This window comes from Epinephelus lanceolatus, chromosome 8, assembly GCF_041903045.1.
Source record: "Epinephelus lanceolatus isolate andai-2023 chromosome 8, ASM4190304v1, whole genome shotgun sequence".
Lineage (NCBI taxonomy): Eukaryota > Metazoa > Chordata > Actinopteri > Perciformes > Serranidae > Epinephelus > Epinephelus lanceolatus.
The window spans coordinates 11,682,193-11,700,968 of NC_135741.1; the positions used below are offsets into that span (position 1 = coordinate 11,682,193).

At 41.8% G+C, this 18,776-nt stretch overlaps 1 protein-coding gene across 1 annotated transcript in view; it reads left to right on the forward strand.

Moving 5' to 3' along the window:
• The window catches only part of magixb (MAGI family member, X-linked b), a 60,943-nt gene that overhangs the window by 27,280 nt on the left and 14,887 nt on the right, over positions 1–18,776 (forward strand). Inside the window, exons 4-12 of the mRNA XM_078169835.1 lie at positions 211–330; positions 4,026–4,199; positions 7,151–7,343; positions 9,050–9,120; positions 10,204–10,365; positions 11,644–12,169; positions 14,107–14,656; positions 15,094–15,157; positions 15,247–15,660. Coding sequence (XP_078025961.1) covers positions 211–330; positions 4,026–4,199; positions 7,151–7,343; positions 9,050–9,120; positions 10,204–10,365; positions 11,644–12,169; positions 14,107–14,656; positions 15,094–15,157; positions 15,247–15,660 — 2,274 coding nt within the window. The remainder of the gene's footprint in view (positions 1–210; positions 331–4,025; positions 4,200–7,150; positions 7,344–9,049; positions 9,121–10,203; positions 10,366–11,643; positions 12,170–14,106; positions 14,657–15,093; positions 15,158–15,246; positions 15,661–18,776) is intronic.

The window sequence follows — 18,776 nt, forward strand, 5'->3', positions numbered from 1 at the left end:
AATATGTAATTTGTCAAACACTTCTACTTGGACTATTTATAGTTTGCTGAGTTGTTGTTTTGTTTAAACACTAAACTAAGATTCATGACCCCCGATGAGAAGAAAAAGGCCGTGATTAATTGACATGTCATCCACGTGAGAGCTTGCAGTATTTCTATCCTTGTGGCTCTGATGTATGACATAATACTTCCTGTTGTCTCGCTCTTCCAGGTACAACCAGACAGCCCAGAGATGGAGAAATATCAGGGGTAGACTACAATTTTGTCTCCATCGAGGAGTTCTTCTCCTTGGAGGAGTCAGGAGCGCTGCTTGAGAGTGGAAAGTTCAAAGGTGAGGTTGACCCTACTATCAGCACCTCTAAGGCTCAATAATTAACAAAAACTGAGATGTTAAAACAACGAGATGTGGTTTTACAGGTGTTGGGCTATTGTCTACTTGCACAGTGTAGTGTGACATACGAACTGCATGTCTGATTACTTCCTGTAAACTCCACAGTAACATTACCTTCACCTCCAACCGTAGCAATCACAGTAATATGTAAAATGACCACAATCTATTAAGACCCCATTACGTGGTGGTGGTATGTATTATTTTGAAATTATGTGCTGGAACCAGTGGATCAAGTCAATTAGGATCCTTTGTTGTGTGGCCACATGAATTCCCTTGTTCATCGACATCATCCAGTTGCCGATAGTTAATGCTGCAACCCCATAGGTCCCTGGTCAGGGTGATAATGGGTCAACAAACATTAGTCTTTCGCTTTAGAGACCGCTGTTCATGTCCCATGTGGTACTGACAGTCAGCGTGGATTTGTTTTAACTTAACGTTTATGTCCTTTACATATCAGATTATGTGATGTATTTAAGTCACTTTATGGTGTACTTACATCCTGTACATAAGGAGAGTAGTTATTTCAGCCGCAAACAAGTTCTTTCTCTAAACCTAACCAAGTCGTTTTGGTGCCAAACCAAACCGTGCCGCCACTACATAATTTCAACACAATGTGTGCTACCACAATGTAGTGCAGTGTTCAGAAGTTGTGTAACCTGAGGATTCGCAATGTGTGGTGGTTGGGTCCTTCTTGTTGAGAGTACACAGCAGGATGGAGACAGATATTCTTTTCAGCAGAACTTTACTATTCTCCACACTTCAGCAGCTTCACCACAACATCATTATTTTCTGGTTACACTTCCTTGTTATGGGTCGCATGTCTCTTAACTGACCAATGAGAAGCTAGAAGGACTTAAATTGAGGTAAATATGTGTGAGAATTACTGAGGCAGGTCCAGCAAATTATTTAACTATTTTTAACAATGCTGCTGCAAATATTTTAATATGTAGATATGGAAATAAAAGTAATTGTGAACATAAATGTGTAGTTACATTACTAAAACACATGAATTAACTTCACTTGTAAACCTTACAGCTGTGTTCAATTCACATACTTGTGACACTTTAACTGTTAGCTTTGTACATATTGTTAATATTTACCATTGGTTTTTGTATAGTGGTTTTGATCATTTTGAAAATCACCTGTGTCATAGATAACCGTTAGCAACGTTAGCTAGTCACTCAGTGTAGCACCAACGTTAGCCTGATTTTCAGAGCTAGCTCACCAAAGTGAGGTCGCCATGCCTCTTTTTTAAAAAAAAAAAAAAAAAACGAAGAAATAAAAGCTTGGAAGAGCTGCCAAAAAATAAAGTGACTAAACTATCTTGCCTAAGCGAGCAGTAAAGCTACATCAAGCTGACAGCCCTCTTCATAAACTTGACTGTGCTTTTGTTTATTTTAGTAGCCAGCTCAGTAAACAACAAACAGTAACGTTAACTTACTGTTAACAATGTGTACAAACCTAATTGCAAAAAGTGAAGTAACTAACTTAAGGATGAAGAAGTGCTGTGTCGGAGGCAAAGGTAACATTTGTATATAGTTGACAGGAAGTTAAGCAGAGGACACTTTAACAGTTTTGTGTATTTTGTCAATAGTATTTATTGTTTGTTTTTGTAAATAGTGGTTTGCTCATTTTGCTAAACATCTCACTGTCTCAGATGATAGCTACGTTAGCTAGTCACTCAGTGTAGCACCAACCTTAGCCTGATTTTCAGAGCGAAGATGACATTTTTCAAAGTTAGCTTTTCACATACCATATTCTTAAAAGTATTTACTGTTTGTTTTTGTATATAATGTTTTTGATTATTATAACCTCAGTATCTTTAATATCCATTAGTGACTTTAGTTACTCAGTGTATCACCCACGTTAGCCTGATTTTCAGAGCTGAGCTAACGCAAGGATGCTTGGAAGTGCTGCCAAAAATTAAAGTGACATGTACACTATCGTCTTGAGAAAGCGAGCAGTAAAACTCAGTAGGACTGACCGCCCTCCTTATAACCTTGACTGTGCTTTTCTTCATTTTAGTGGCCAGCTCTGCTAGCTGACTTGCTAACCTCGCTATTGAATACTGCTAACAATGTAAAGCTCAAAAGTGAAATAACTTGCTTAAGGCTGAAAAAACACTGTGATTGCTAAGGTTGTCGGTAAAGGTAACATTACTGTAAAGTTGACAGGAAGTTAAACAGATGATATTTTTAGCAGTTAGCTTTTCACATACCCTATTGTTAATAGTATTAAGTGTTCGTTTTTGTATAGTGTTTATGGTTAATTTGCCAATCACCTCAGTGTCTTTGATAACCGTTAGCGATGTTAGCTAGTCAGTGTAACGTTAGCACCAACGTTAGCCCGATTTTCAGAGCTTAGCAAACGCTAGATTGCTTGGAAGTGCTGCCAAAAATTGCGAAAGCCCTCCTTATAAACTTGACTGCGCTTTTTTTTATTGTAGTTGCCAGCTAGTTAGCTGACTGGCTAACCTTGCTATTAAAATGTTCGTAGATATTAAATGAGAGGTGATTACTATTAACACTGTGTACAAAGCTAACTGTAAAAGGTTAAGTAACTAATTTATGAAAAAACACTGTCGTTACTTACCAAGGTTGGAGGTGAAAGTAACATTACTGTAGAGTAAACAGACATGCAGTTTGTAAATACATCTGACGTTGTGCAGGTAGAGAATTTCATGGCCAGGTGCAGTGACTTCTTTGAGTCACTTTGAGTCTTTGTGGCTGGTTGCCTGGCAACCTCACGTTGATGACAAAGAAGATAAAAGTTGTTAATTAGTGAGCTGTAGAGGTGCTGGTAGGTGTATTTTGTTCCATTTGGACATAGCCAGGCCAGCTGTTAAAAATAAAGAACATTTATTGGCAGTTTTAGTTGTAATGAATGAGGTTTACACAGTTCATAATAGGGCAGTCTGTTACCATCTCTTTATGCATATTAATGCCATCAGGTGTTACTCAGCTCGTATCTTCCCCCGCAGACTCCTCCTCCTCCACCCCTGTAAGGGTCAGAGTGCTGCCTCTGATTAAAAAGCCTCCATACATTAGCATCCATAATTTATAAGAGTTTAATGGGAGCAATAAATGTCATCCTCACTTGCCTTCCATGTGACATTGACAGACACATCACTACAGCAGAGCAATCGGGAGCATCAGTAGTGTTGTAGCCTGCAGAAACCGCAGCAAATGGTGACGGCTGGTGACCTTGTTGCGGAGTTCAGTAATCTAATGTTTCCCCTCCACCCATTTGGTTCTCCATGAGCCAAATGGAGGGGTGGAGGTAATTTCATTTCTTCTTTAGCAGCTGGAGCAGATGGCTAGAACTGGCAATGTAGAATATATACAGTAGATGATCTCTTGGGATACATCATGCACATACACAGGCATGTTGTACGTATGTGCTGTTGGTGTGCATAATGACATGATCCCAACCTGCTACTGGATATCTGAATTTGAAATCTTTTATTTCATATCAGCTGGAACTCAGTAACATGTTAAAGCAGACTGTGTGCTGTTATTGACCACCTTTAGATTAATGTCAATACATTTTGTTTACAACACACAATTTTACAGTTTAGTGTGTTTACTGCAACCCCATTTCTCAAGACGCCTTTCTCCTGTCCTTCTCTGTCTCAGGGAATTACTACGGCACACCTCGGCCCGTGCACATCAGTGCAGAGAGCCCCCCCATCACATACCAGGAACACCGCAACCTGCTCAGAAACTTCCGCACACGCAGCAAATCGCTCAGCAACCTGGAGAAGGCTGCAGAGGACGGCGAGAACAGCGAGGACGACTCAGGCCTGTCAGGCGAGTACCACTAAACCTGGTCTATGTGACAGCGTGTGTGGGCAAGGTCATACATGTAAAGTGGAGTTACATAATTTATTGGGGTCCTTTTTTTATACTAATATATATTTTTTTTAGATATATAAACCATATCTCTCAACTTACGCCCTGCACGGTAGCTGCAGCTGAATGCTGCATTGTCCCCCTATCTATAGCTCCAGTCTCTGATACCCAAATTAATCAATCATTTGCACGATTAGTATGCTCTAAACTCTCAGTGGGGCTGTGGCCTCATCGATTGCTGGATCACCTCCAAAGAAAGGTCAGGCTGCCTTAGGTCGAGCAGACACGGAGGTAAGCAGATAGGCAAGTGTGCACACAAGGAGGTGAGTGAAAGTCATGTGATGAGGAAGCAGAAAGTGTTTTAATTTAATCATTAAGCTTAACTAACATGGGAATAGCTAACACGCAGTCGGCATAGATTTTTGTCCTTTAATAAAGGAAGAACATTTTCTGTTTTAGATGTGATTTTAGTTTGGATGACTCATTGTGCCAGACTTTTTTTGTGTGTTAGGAATCTTAAAAGGCTTATTAATCACCAGTGGTGGAAGAAGTATTCATGTATTTAAAGTCAAAGAATTAGATTTTATAGAAACAAAACAAAAGTAAAAGTTATCCAAACTAAGATGCCATTTTTTTTGTTGATAATATTCAAATCAACCAAGTCACTAATGCAAATTTTTACCATTTTTTTTTAACCTCTTCTGCACAATCTTTGCTTTGTGTGTTGTTATATACTTTTGTTTTTATCACTTTCCTTGTGCTAATAAACTAAAGTAATTAAAAGTACCAATACAACAGTGTATTAAAAAAACTATTAAGAAAGGTTATAGTGTTGTAGTGGTAGTGGATGAGGTGGGTGTACTACTAGGTAGATGGGTAGGTTACTATACACTCTCAAAAAATGTGTTTGTTACATTAAAGTGTTTTGATCAGCGGACAATTATTTCAATAAGTTGGTCAAAATCAAAAACATTATTTACATTTTGGAGTAAGGTTGAGTGAAAACAATAACTTAGAATATCTTTAAATAAATTAAAATTAAATTAAATAATTAGACCACTAAATATCACCACAACCTTTGGATAAATATTAAATTGGTGCAACTTAATTAAGTTTTTTGTAGTCAAAGCAAATCATGTTGGTTATACTAAACTGAGTTTGTTAGATTATAAAAGACTCATTTGGATTATTATTGGACTCAATAACACCAGAGTTGGAACTATTTAAAAAGATGCAAGCAAATTTCTACCTTAATTTTTTTTAAGTTGAATCCGTGGATTCTTTTTTTGAGTGTGAGGTGGAAGTGGGTATATTCTCCTATAAACTCCAATGGCTTTTTGGCTGATAGGTAAATGCTTTAAACAGCCTGAGATAGAGGTGGGTATACCCTGTATACCTGCACATACACCATCTACTACACCACTGATTATCAGCAAAATGCACTTAATAGTATCAAAGTGAAAGTACTTGCAGAAAAATGTCTCCTATGACTGATAATTTAGTCCAGTCATCCCCAACCCAGGAGTCAAGCCCCCTTCCAAAGGAGGTCTGAGGGGTCGTGTGATGATTAATGTGGCTGGAAAACAAAGTTCTGCTTTAAAAATGTGTGTTCGTTTTGTGACGTTTCCTCTAATCTTTGCCTTTTTGTGAAATAATCATTCATTTGACTTCTTTGAGCCTTGAACATTTATTATTAGCTGCAACCAGCAGCTCTGTAGCTCAGTCTTTCAGTCGTTTGTTCGGTCCACAAAAATGTCTCCCCCCTTTGGCAGCCAGTTTTTGCCCTAGGAGGCTGACATTTGGCATGGAGGTTGCAGCTATTGTGAATTCACTCTCTTTTAAATGAAACCAACTGAGAGGTATAGAGAGGAAAGCTTTCTATGGTGCAACTGCATCTGAAATGTGACATAAGGGCTCAACTAGATGTGACATTTTAAGAGAGGATCACAAGCCAGAAAGGTTGGGAACCACTGAAATTAATTTTTGATAATATGTGACATTTAATAAGGTTATGATGGGGTCAATATCAGTCAAATAAGTGTGGAGGGAAAAAAGTATAATATTTTATAAAATGACATTGCAGAAAATGGAAAAACTCAAGCAAGGCACCTCAAAATTGTTCTTCCCTTCCTGTTTATCGTGTCATCTATGCAGATAAAATCATGAAAGCAATGTTGGAGAAGTAATGGCAACAGGAAACTAGAGCACACAAGCTGAACAGAAGGCAAGTATGAGATTAGATGGTTAGGGTAAGGAAGTGAGGCAGCGACACAGGGTGGTGGTGGTGGCAGGTAGGGAGGCTGAGTGTTAGGAAAGGTGGAGGCAGGGAGCCAGAACGGTACAGCAGATAAGAGAGAGGAGGGCAGAGTGGGAGGTGAGAAACGCAGGCGGGCAGAGATCCAGATAGTTAGAGACGTGCTCTAAACAGGCAGGTAGGGCAGCAGGCAGCCTGGATTGTTGAGGGGGGTGAATGCAAGATGCATGCAGGATGGAGTTTGAGAGAGCCATCCAACACCCTGACCTCTGCTGAGTCATCTTCTGAAGTGATACCATGTGGGCGGATGGGTTCGGCAGCACTTGTCGAGTACAGCGGGACTCAGGACGCCCCATGTTATGTCCTACATCTCCTAGATCCATGCTGAAGGACAGCTACAAGGACAGCTTGGCAAAAAATATGCTTATTTTTCTGCTGCTGGTCGTGTGGTATGCATGGTCACACGCTCTGCCTCCTTAGAGGCAGGACAAAGCTGGCCGAGATGCTGACCTCAGTTCTTTTTGCTTGACATGGAAGTGGCAGCATCAGGTCGTTACAGATTGCAAAAGAAACTCTTTCACCTCCTGCATGTGTTAAATAATATATCACAGTTTGATTGCGGTTTTAACACTCTGTCTTGTCACTGTAATTACAGGAGGCTCTGCAGGTGTCAGCAGCGTCCCTCCGAGCCATCGCTCTCCTGGGCGGCCCCGGGCATCCAGCAGCGGGGATGGTCGCATCATAGAGAACGGGATCATCGGCAGCAGGAGTGGTGCCAGGTTGAGAGGTGTGATGCCCGATCACTGGGAGCAGGCCTTCAGTGACCCCGGAGAATCTCACTACATAGAGTGAGTATCTGCCTGCTCCTCACAAATCTGTTAAAGGAATAGTTCAACATTCTTAGGGATACACTCATTTACCTTATTTGCTTTCCTGCTGAGAGTTAGACAAGAAGATCGATACCACTTTCATATCTCTTCACTAAATATGAAGCTGGGGGAGAGTGTTAGCTTAGCTTAGCATAAAGACTGGAGACGGGCAAACAGCTACCCTGCCTTTTTCTGAAGGTAAAACCTACTAGCACCTTTAAAGCTCAGATTTGACATGTTAAATATGTTTGTTTTTCCTGTACATAAAGTTAAGTGCAAAAACAAGTGTGGTGTGAAACAATGATTACCTGCTAGCTCGCAGCATACATGCTAAAACACCTTTTAACATTTTATGTGGCATTTTCTTTTGAAGTGATTTAGCCATCTGAATACCAGGGCTCCAAAACAGGTTCTTCTCCTGATGCTGTTTTGCAAGGGCACCGTCACTGCATCCTAAACTTTGTCTGCGTCACCAAAGATGATCGTGATTGGTTTTAAGAAATACAAACAACCCAGACCCCTTTTTCCCTCATTCCCTTTCTCCAGCACTGGCAGCTCTCGTGAGATAAGTCTGGCTATGCTCTTGTTTTTAATGATCTATTGTTTTTAATGTATTTCTCTTGTAAAGCACATTGAATTGCCTTGTGTATGAATGGTGCTATATAAATAAAATTGCCTTGCCTTGCCTTGCCTTATGCAAGGCTACCCTTACCTTAACCTGAGCCAAGGGGTGCAGCAATACATTGATCAGGACTGCTGTATCAATTCAGTTATCAATGATCCAATGTTATCGACGCAAAGTGAAATATAGATACATATCATAATCTTTAAGATACACATTTTTGTTTAAGTTTCCCATGGTATGTCTTTGTCACCATTTCCTTCCAAGTGCACGTCCTCCCTAAACATTCGAACAACGGCCTCACACAAAGCAAAATCAAATCCAAATCATCATCAAATTAAAATCATATCATGGCAGACTTTGTGATATCAGCAAATATCAGATCATTGTCTAAAGAATAAATATAATATTGTATCATAATAAGACTTGACATGATTTACTCCTTGAGTTCAAATGTCAAACCTCGACAAGCTGCTTTCTTGGACGTTAAAGTTCATTCCTGTCTTACCCTAATGACTACCAGTCAACTCTATGATGCCTAACCGTAACCTAACCTATGATCTAACCTCAGCGACAGAGGTCAGCAGTACAAGAAGCACTATTCTAAGGGAAAACAAACTTTGGCACAAGACCATAACTCCCCTAGGTTATTGTATTTGCCCTCAGTTTTTGTGTGGATTAAAAAAAGATTAAGAATTATAGCACGTTTTTTACAGAGCTTTAGAGGTGCTGTTTGGAAGTGTTCATGTTTACATAAGCTAAAGCTAATTGTCTGCTGGCTCCAACTTTATATTTAACACACAGACCTGAGAGTGGTGTAGATGCTCTCATCTAACATTCAGCAAGAAAGTGAATATGCATGCTTCCAAAAATGTCAAACTATTTCTGTAGGTCATAGTTCATTAACATGTTCTGAGTACAGCAAAAAAGCTGCTATGCAAAGCAAATCTATGGCAGCCGTCTCTGTTAGGAGTGTATTAAATTCAAATGCTGTGGTATTATATTCAATACTATTGTGTTTCTAAAGAGGGAATCTTTTTTTTTTTTGCTTTGTCTCTCACAGCCGCACCCCAAAGAGGACAAACTGGCAGAGTCCTCGAGCCTCAAGCAGGGAGACCGTCTACAAAAATGAATGTGAGCCTGTTTCTCTCTGGATGTAATTACTGCAACAATTGCGACACATTGAACTGTTGAACAGCCTAAACGAAACCACATAATTTTGTCAAGAACGGAAGTAACAGACAGAGCCAGCCTGTTCGAGTCAAATGAGATGGAATGAGCTTTTTAGCTGAACGGAGACGTATAAGTGATTAAGGCCTAAAGCTTGGAGCTGCTGGCAGAGAGCCAGACTCGCTGCTGCTGAGGCTGGCAGGGGTTGACACGTGGATGGCATGTGACTGGCAACTTAATTTCATAATTTGGGTCACATGACTCGCTGTTATGAAAAAAGAAAAAAAAAAAAGGACGTAATCTACTTTTTGATGTCTGTCTGACACGGCTGATTGCAAAACTGTAAGGGAGACATCTGTGACAGTGCTGAGTCCCAGTGACGTGCAGTACACTTCTCTCACCAGCAGAAGGTGATATAATCTCCATTATGGCCACAATTACCTGCATGTGAAAGGATTACTGTAAAATCTGGTACAAATGGACTCCAAACCGACACTGTCGTAATGTGCTGGGGTGGATAAATGCTTCATTCATGCAACTTGTGATGATCACTGCTCCACTTTACAAACATGGAGCTAAAATAAGAAGCAAGCATGGGAGTAAAAATAAAATATGTAATTTTTCCTGGATTTGGTGATGCAAAGTCAGAATAAACAGTAAATAAGAAGCAGATTGCAGTGCAAAGCCACATCAGTCTCATAGATTATGTGTCTGAATTCAAGGAGGTAATGGATTCTGCTCTTAATGTAGTATTTCCAGCAACACTTTGTATGTGTGCATGTCTATTTATTTATAAGTATTTCTTGTTAAAAGCCATCTGCTGATTGGTTTGCAGTGCTCTTTTCCACTCACTCCTAAAACCCGTCACTTTGAACCATTTAGTTGTGTAAACAAACACGACTGACCCATTTTCTTCCTCTGATATTACTATGGTGGCATTTTTTTTAATCCTTGCCGCCTTGACGACGTTTCAGATTTGTCCTTGGAGGTCAGCATCACTAATATCTCATCCTCTCTCTGTCACTGTATTTTTTCGTTGTTGACCAGGGTTCACGGACCAGCCTGTGGAGTTAAGGGGTTTCCCTGTCCACACACATTTGACCAAGGGCTCCAGAGGGTTTGGTTTCAATATTGTTGGGGGCAGCAGGCCAAGAGAGTTCCTCCAGGTCTACAGTGTGACTTCAAGTGGACCCTCAGCACTCAAGACAGGTAGAAAATAAAACAAATCAAGCTAGCTGATATGTCAAAAAAGATGTGTGAGATGACGCCAACTGAGGAGAGGAGGGGACACATTCTCACAAACAATAATATATCATTAGTGATAGTACAAGACATAACTGCAGACTGCAGAGATGGAACCAGGGTTCTTTATTGAAGAAAAGGCACTAAAAAAGTTCCACTAATTTCAGCAATAACACATTTAATTTCCTGTAGATTCATCAAAATAAAAGTCCCCCATTATTTTGTTATGTATAAACTTTTATTGTGAAGCACCAAAATAAGGTAATGTTCACACAACTTGCGAACATTAAACAGTAAAATAAAGCAGATATGTAAAGTAAAAACAGGAAGCAGGAGAGAAACTGAACTCCAAAACACAGAGATTCAGTTAGAAGCTACAAAAGTACTGAGAGCTGAACACACAGAGACTTTAAAAACACCTTTCTCTCTGGTCTCCTGCAGACATTAATGAGAGTTGATTAAGGAAATGAATTAATTAGGGGCACTTTTTAAATATCATACTTTTCAATCTGTGGTCTTGGGGGATGGAGTCATGTTCAAGTCATGAGTCATTGGTGTTGTAGTCCAAGTTGAGTTGCAGGTCTTATGTGATTTTGACAAGTTGAGTAGAAAGTCATCATATTTGTGACTCAAGTGCACGTCAAGTGATCTGAGTCCACACCACTGGCAGCCTGAGAGCTGTAACTATGGTTTACTGAAATCAAACACAAAATATTTTAAGAAACGGTGTGTTTCAGCCGCCTGTCTCTCCAGTTCTCCGTCTCTGCTCGTTGGGATTATACCTCTGGAATTTTCAGATCTCCCGCAGCAAGTGTATATCACAATCAGGCCTTAATCCTCAGGGTCAGCGCACCATAATCAAGCTATCATGACACACGCATATGCAACAGTGCGCATCCACTTTACACACACACACACTCGCACACAAATGCCCATACAGGCAGATATTACCGCTCTAGGAAGCCACGGCACAAGCTGTCTCAGCAGGGGCTGATCTAGTTCATATCTGTTAATAGGTTTAGAGGGATTAGTTGGTTGGATTAGTCCACACCCACACAAAACACACAGACACTGTTTCAGACACTTATCTGCACATTTAAGCATGTGAAAATGGTTGAAAGTTGAAGCAGTGATGTATGAAAACTGATTATCAAAGGTGCAAAAGTGTGTAATTTTGCTGCAGTTGATTAAAAATGCTGTGTATTATAATGACACCTCTGTGTGCTTTGCTTTGTGCTTTATTAGCGGACATCCTGGTGTTCATCAATGACGTTTGTGTGTTGGGAGTGTCTCACAAAGAGGTGGTAGAGATGCTGAAGTCGGTGCCTGTGGGCCACAGTGTGGATGTAGAGGTCAGAAGAGGGTACCCAATGCTCTACAACCCTGACGGTTGTCCCAAGCAGCCCCCGCCAAGGCTACTGGACAGCGGGGAGCCCATCGTACCACCCACCACCACCCAGCCTCAGCCTCTTCACCAACTACCTCGCCTCCCGACACCCACCCCCCACACCCAGCACCTTAACTATAACGGGGTCCACAGTGACGGGAGCTACATGGAGCCAGGGGTGACTCTGGATGCTAATGGGAACGCCATGGCTTTTGCCACCAGACAGCCGGTCTCGTACAGACGCTCCAGTATGAGCAACGCTGCCTCTTCCCCTCCTGTGCGTCCTCCACGTTCCCTGAGAAGTTTAGCACGGCTGCAGTCGTTTGACCCAACGCTCGCCAGCCAGAGTGACAGTGAAGTGGTTTCTGCCATTGGTTCACACAGGTAACACCTACAGTACATGAGTGACACAAAAGAGGTTCCTTCAAAGAGTTTACTGATAAGGTGCATTCATTTGAAGAAGGGCTGGGTGATATGGAGACAATCAAAAGTCATGATATTTTTGATATTGTAAAGTTGACTATTGGTGCTTTCACAAAATATTTACACAGTGAGATCTGAACAGCTGTCTGGTACGTTCAGAAAATGACATCATTTTACAGTAATGCAGCCTTTAAAACAAAGAAAAGACAACACTTAACATATTACAATAACCAGAATCTGACAATATCTGGTCTCATATCAAGATATCGCTATGATATTAATATATTTCCCAGCCATAATTTAGCCTCTAACTTAGGGTTTTACCAGTTACGTACTATTCAGAAAATCAGGGAAAAAAATGCATCTTGTTTTGCACAGGCTGCAGGGACAGGTAAGAAATGTAAGGTACAGGTAGTTTATTAGTTAGTGCACGGGTTCCTAAACATTTCCATGCTAAGGTCCCCCAAACGGAAGTAGCTTATAGACAGGGCCCCCTTTTTGCAAAATGTCTTTGATGCCAAGATGCCATTGACAATACTACGACAAATAAAAACACAACTTGTATTCCCTTACTTTCATTAATACATAGTGAACAGCTAGATGCTTGCTTGCAAGCTAGCTAGCTAAATGATGATGTTTGGCTGGCACGTTATTAGAAAGATGGATATGGCAAATTACGATTTTAAAGGTAGAGTGTGTAGGATTATGGGAATGTACTGGCTGAAATGGAATATAATATAATAAGTATGTTTTCTTTAGTGTATAATCACCTTAAAATGAGAATCGCTATGTTTTTGTAACCTTAGAATGAGCTGTTTACATCTACAGAGGGAGCGGGTCTTCATTTATGTAGATTGTCATGTTGCACCGTCATGTTTCTACAGCAGCCCAGTACAGACAGACCAAATGCTGGCTCTAGATAGTTAGATATAGATACATTTTCGCCTTGGCAAACAAAGTTATGTGTTTGTTCATGCAGGACACGGAAGTACACCACAGCTGTAACCGGTTGACAGTCAGATGATTGGATCATTGCATCTAATCAGTCACACACCAATCACAGCCCATTCTCACAACAAGGTGGTCCATTTAAATATGGCCTCCTACTCACTGATCCCTGCTACATCAGTGCTGCCACACACCGCTGCTGCTACTGGCAAAGCTTTGCCTCCTCCGCCTTCCTAGTTCAGAGTCCTAACACGTCTTAAAGGTTAACGGGGTATTTTATGTCTTGCTTTGGGCCCACTCATGTGCACCCAGGCGGGGTTTTCTACACTGTGCTCCCTGTTTTGGTTTAGCATGCTGCTCGTCTTATCCAGGGAGCATCTTAAGAGTGGAGCAATCAGCGCCAAGCATAACTGTATTTACATTTGTTACAATAAATGGTTAAATCTGTGACAAAAGTGTTCCTGACTGAACTGAAGGTAGCAGCCCCTCCGCAAGGGACCTTTAATTTTTTATATATTATTATAAATTATATTTTATATACATTTTATTTTATTTTATTTTATTTTATTCATTTATTTATTTTTATTTATTCATTTATTTATTTTTACTTTGCCGAGCCCCCCCCCTAGTTAGTGTTATGGGATTTAAAAAAAAAAAAAAAAAAAATTCAGCAACTATTTACATAATTAATTAACTGTTTTTGAGCAAAAAAAATATCCGACTTTTAGATGATTCCAGCTTCTCAAATGTGAGGATGTGGTGCTTAGTCAATAACATATCTTTTAACATTCTATAGATGATCTTATTAATTGAGAAACTAATTGGCCGATTAATTGATAATGAAATAAGTGTTAGTTTTAACTCTAAACATTTCAGTACCAAAATATGTTTCCAAGAAAAGAGTACTGTATTTATTATTGATTTTGACTGTTCCCATTCTTTTTCATCAGAGCATCAATGATCCGTAACCACAACAACAACTCCCTCTCAACGCCCCCTCATCCTTATCGTTACGGCACATCCAAGTCATCTGAGAGTGACCTGTCCACCTGCACGCTGTCGGGCTCCCGGCTGCCTCTGCCTCAGTCGCCTCGAAGGCCCTCGTCCTCCCCCGGCGGCCCCCGCAGCGCACACTCCCGCCTCTTCAGACCGCAGACCTCACTCCTCAGACCTCCTCCCACCCCTGACAGCCCCCACCACCGTGGCTTCAACGGTTTCCATGGCAACACCAGCCCCACTGCCAGTCCCACCAGTGTGTCCTCTCCCGGGGCGATGAGTGTGGGCAGTGGCGGTTTCAGCGGAGGGGAGCTGGTGCCAGTGGCCTTGGCTCAGACCGATGGAGACAGAGGACTTGGCTTCAGCGTGATGGCTGGCGGTCCAGGAGGCAGGATGACTATAGTGAAGAGAGTCTGGGACAGGAAGCAGTGCAACTCCCTGCAGCCAGGGGATGCTATTGTCAAAATCAACGGAGCAGATGTCCAGAGTCTTAGTATTGCACAGGTAATAATGTGGGATAAAAAGGGAAGAAAGTAAGGTGGATTAAACACAGCTCTTAGTGATTTCTGACCTTTTTTGATTAACACAAAGCAATTTCTGTTTTCTATCTCTTCCGCCACAGGGTGCATGAGTTGTAATCACTTCAATCAAACCATAATTTGCCTTTGTAATTATTTTTGGTGGCCTGGAGAGATCGAACTATGCAGTATTTCACCAAAAAAGAGAGAAAAGCCTGAAAAATAATCAGAATTTTGAGTAAAACAATTTATTTTTTCTTATTTTCTTCCAAAGAATTCACCTCGTTTCACCCGAGTTTACAACCACTGGTTAAAAACATGCCAATAAATCAAATTTAGGGATGAACACGAGCCTAAAATGTGTAAAATATACCCCCCAAATTTTCCAAATTAGTCACAATATATGTTTATGTATGTTTACAGGTACAAACAGTCCTCCAGGAACACACCAGGCAGGCAGAAGTCATCTTGTTGGTTTACAGAGGAGGTAAATGATTCAGATTCGTTGTGGAGTCAGTGATTTCAGTAACTGACAAACAAGTATTTACTCACAGTTGTTTTCTCTTTCATTATCAGGCATCTATCATTCAACCGTCTCCCCAGGCTCCATACGAAGACTCCCTCCGCCTCTCCTCCACCCCCCTCCTCCACCTGTTGGTTCAGACAACTCCTCTATGCTCCCAGAGACACTGCCTATGCCTCGTACCTCCATCAGCACCCCTCCCTCGCCAGCCCCAGTGCGCTCCTCGCTGATCCAGAGCACCAGTTTCTTGGAGTCGATTCCAGTGACACTGACCATGGAACCTAAAGACTGGATCAACACGGGCCTGGAGGATGAGGCGGGCGGCGTCGCAATGCTGGACTCAGGTCTGGAGAGGCAGGGTGGGTTACGAACTCGGCCGCTCAGAGGGTTTGATGTGGAGCTGAAGAGGAAGCCAGGAGAGGGCTTTGGGTTCGTCATCGCCTCTCAGGATGTGGAGAACGGCAAAGGTGAGAGCCAGCTACATAGTGACAAATCATATTGTGTAATTTATTAATCAAGTTAAAGGCTTTAAATATAGTACGTGTTTTGGTTTTTAAAACTGTATCTTGATGTGCAGCAGAAGTGGACGGGCATTACGCAGCATTAGTTGAACTTTTCTGGCCCAGTAAAACCATTTGGTTACCTGCCCAGGGAAACAGGGTTTATTTGGATGCCCTTGTGGACAGATGCACCATTAGGTAATTACAGATTAAACAGTGGTCAACATGGCTACATGCCACCGGATGAGTCATGATGCTTCATCAACCCTTCCCTTATAAAGTGTTTTATTTTCCAGGGGTGGTTTTATTTGCATTGTAGAGGAAATTAGGATTTGGCATCCACCATTGTCACTGACTGGTTAATTTATCACAGAGTTCACTTTTGGCAAGCAGCAAACTTAATTACTCAAGTGTGTATTTTCCGTTTATATTCATGAAAAGCTCAACACCAAAACACTACTCTCAAGATGTTTGGGAATTGTAGTTTTACAGGAGGTCATGTGCTGCACAGTCACTGAAGTTGCAGCTTGGTGCTTGGCACCTTCACGGGTGTAGACAAGACTCCAGGAAGTCACTGCTCTCAAGACAATAACCTGGCACATAAAACTACACTGTGTCATCACAGCACTTCAGTTTTTGTACTGATTAAAGTCACTGTATACAACACTCAGTGCAATGACATAGCAGCAAACAACTCTTCACCACCATGTTAGTGCATGTGAATCCCATCGGCTAGCTCAGAGGGAGGCAACCTGCAGCTCCAAAGCTGCAGCTCTTTAACCCCTCTCTAGTGGTTCCTTACGGCATTAACAAATCATTATACGGATATTAGTAACAATTTTTTTAACATTTTAATTTTCATTTACGAATGAGGGTAGAATGGAGCGTGAGATGGATCGGCGGTTGGGTGCAGCATCTGCAGTGATGTAGGCGCTGCTTCGGACCGTCGTGATGAAAAGAGAGCTGTGCCAGAAGGCGAAGCTTTTGATTTACTGGTCCATCTACGTCCCGACTCTCACCTATGGTCATGAACTTTGCGTAGTGACCAAAAGAATGAGATTGTGGATACAAGCGACTGAAATGAGTTTCCTCTGTGGGGTGTCTGGGCTCAGCCTTAGAGATAGAGTAAGGAGCTCGGAGTAGAGCCACTGATCTTTGTATTGAAAGGGGTCAGTTGAGGTGGTTCAAGCATCTGATCAGGATCCTCCTGGGTGCCTCCTGTTAGAGGTGTTCCAGGCACGTCCCACTAGTACGAGGCCCCAGGGCAGACCCAGAGCACACTGGGAGGATTACATATCTCATCTGGCCTTGGAACGCCTTGGGGTTCCCAAAGGAGGAGCTGGAAGGCGTTGCTGGGGAGAGGGGTGTTTGGGGTGCTTTGCTTGGCCTGCTGCCCTGGAACCAGGCCCCAGATTAGCAGATGAAAATGGATGGATGAAATTTTCATTCATTGTTGTTGTAGGCCCAAAGTGATTCTTACATTCTCCAACTGTCAAAATGTGCAACTATACACCAAATAATTTTTATTTAACATCTCATCAAATAAGATGTCCAATATCTACAACCTGGCACCTTTTCCTCTAAATTTTGCTAAACCCTCAATAGCAGTAGCTAGTCCTGAGTCTTCCCCGCTGGGTTAGCTACAGATTACAAATACAGAAAAGGTCAAGTCTCTGAGAAAAACAGAGAGTTTAATAGTGAATGGACAGATTTGTTTGCTTTCACCGCCAACGCTGCAAAGTTAAAGTACCATTCATCTCTGTAACCACTTATCTGTCAAGCACAAATTGGAGAGACTCACAAAGCAGACTCACAGACTCGGATAAAAGTTCAAGGTCTTTAATCAGGCTCAGGACGGTACACAGCTGATCAGTTTCACAGGCAAAGGTATCCAAATGAACAGGCAAAAAAGTGGTCAAAACCACACTCACAAGGAACACCGAGAAACGCTGAAACTCTCGCTCAAAGGTAACGACGATGGGGTCTACCCCTTGGTCCAACAGCTCATTATTCCGACAGCCCATTGGTCCGACATCCTATTGTTCCGACCATATTAAACCCATTGTTCCGAAGTCCCGTTGTTCCAAAATCATCATGATGCCCTGTGGTTAAGGTCTGGTTAGGTTTGGGCACAAAAACCACTTGGTTAGGGTTAGGAAAAGATCATGGTGTGGGTTAAAATGGAAAACAAAGTGGCAAACACATAAGCCGTGAGCCTGCTTCGCCTCAAGCCTTTCCCAGCTGACCCAGAGCCGGTTGTGGCGCACCATCAAGGCAGAAATACACCTGCCGGGAGCCGTTCAGCACCGCGGAGAGCTCCCCACACAACCCAGACCCCAGAGTTAATAACAGGAGGTTATGGTGTTTCATTCTCTCCTCTCTATGACACTTGTATCTCAACCAGTAGCCTACTTTTGTTGCGTTTGCTGATCCTCTATGGTACACAAACACAGTATAGCCTAGTATAATCACATATCGGAACAACGGGACGTCGGACTAATGGGCTGTCAGACCAATGACATGGACCCAAGACGATCTGGCAACAAAGGAGGGGAAGACAGGGACCTGAAATGCTGACCCCTGGGCTAGCTAATCCCAGCTCTGCACTGACCCATATGGTGGTTACCGCTGATAACAGCATCCCAACCCACAGTGTGATTGTGGAAGTCAGCACTCTGGCCGTTATTAGCACTGTTCTTGATTGATAACACTAGCTGCCAGCATTGTTTTAAACGCCACGATGTTTAGAACCGTGTGCAGACAATCCTGGCTCAGACTGTGAATCACAGATATGCTCTATATCAGTGGTTTCCAATTGATTCAGCCATGGGGCCCAGATTTCTCCTTAGTTCTGGTAGGTGGGTTTTGTTACCTTAGGATGGAGCCAGGCAAGCTGTTTCTTCTGTTTTCTTATGTTAAGATAAGCTAACATGCTGCTCATAGAGGCTTCATACTTATCATACAGACAGACATGAGAGTGGTACTGATCCCCTCATCTAACTCTTATCAAGAAAGTGAACAAGTGTATTTTTCAGAATGTCACAATATTCCTTTAAGAAGTTAGGAAGTCATATACTGTGCAT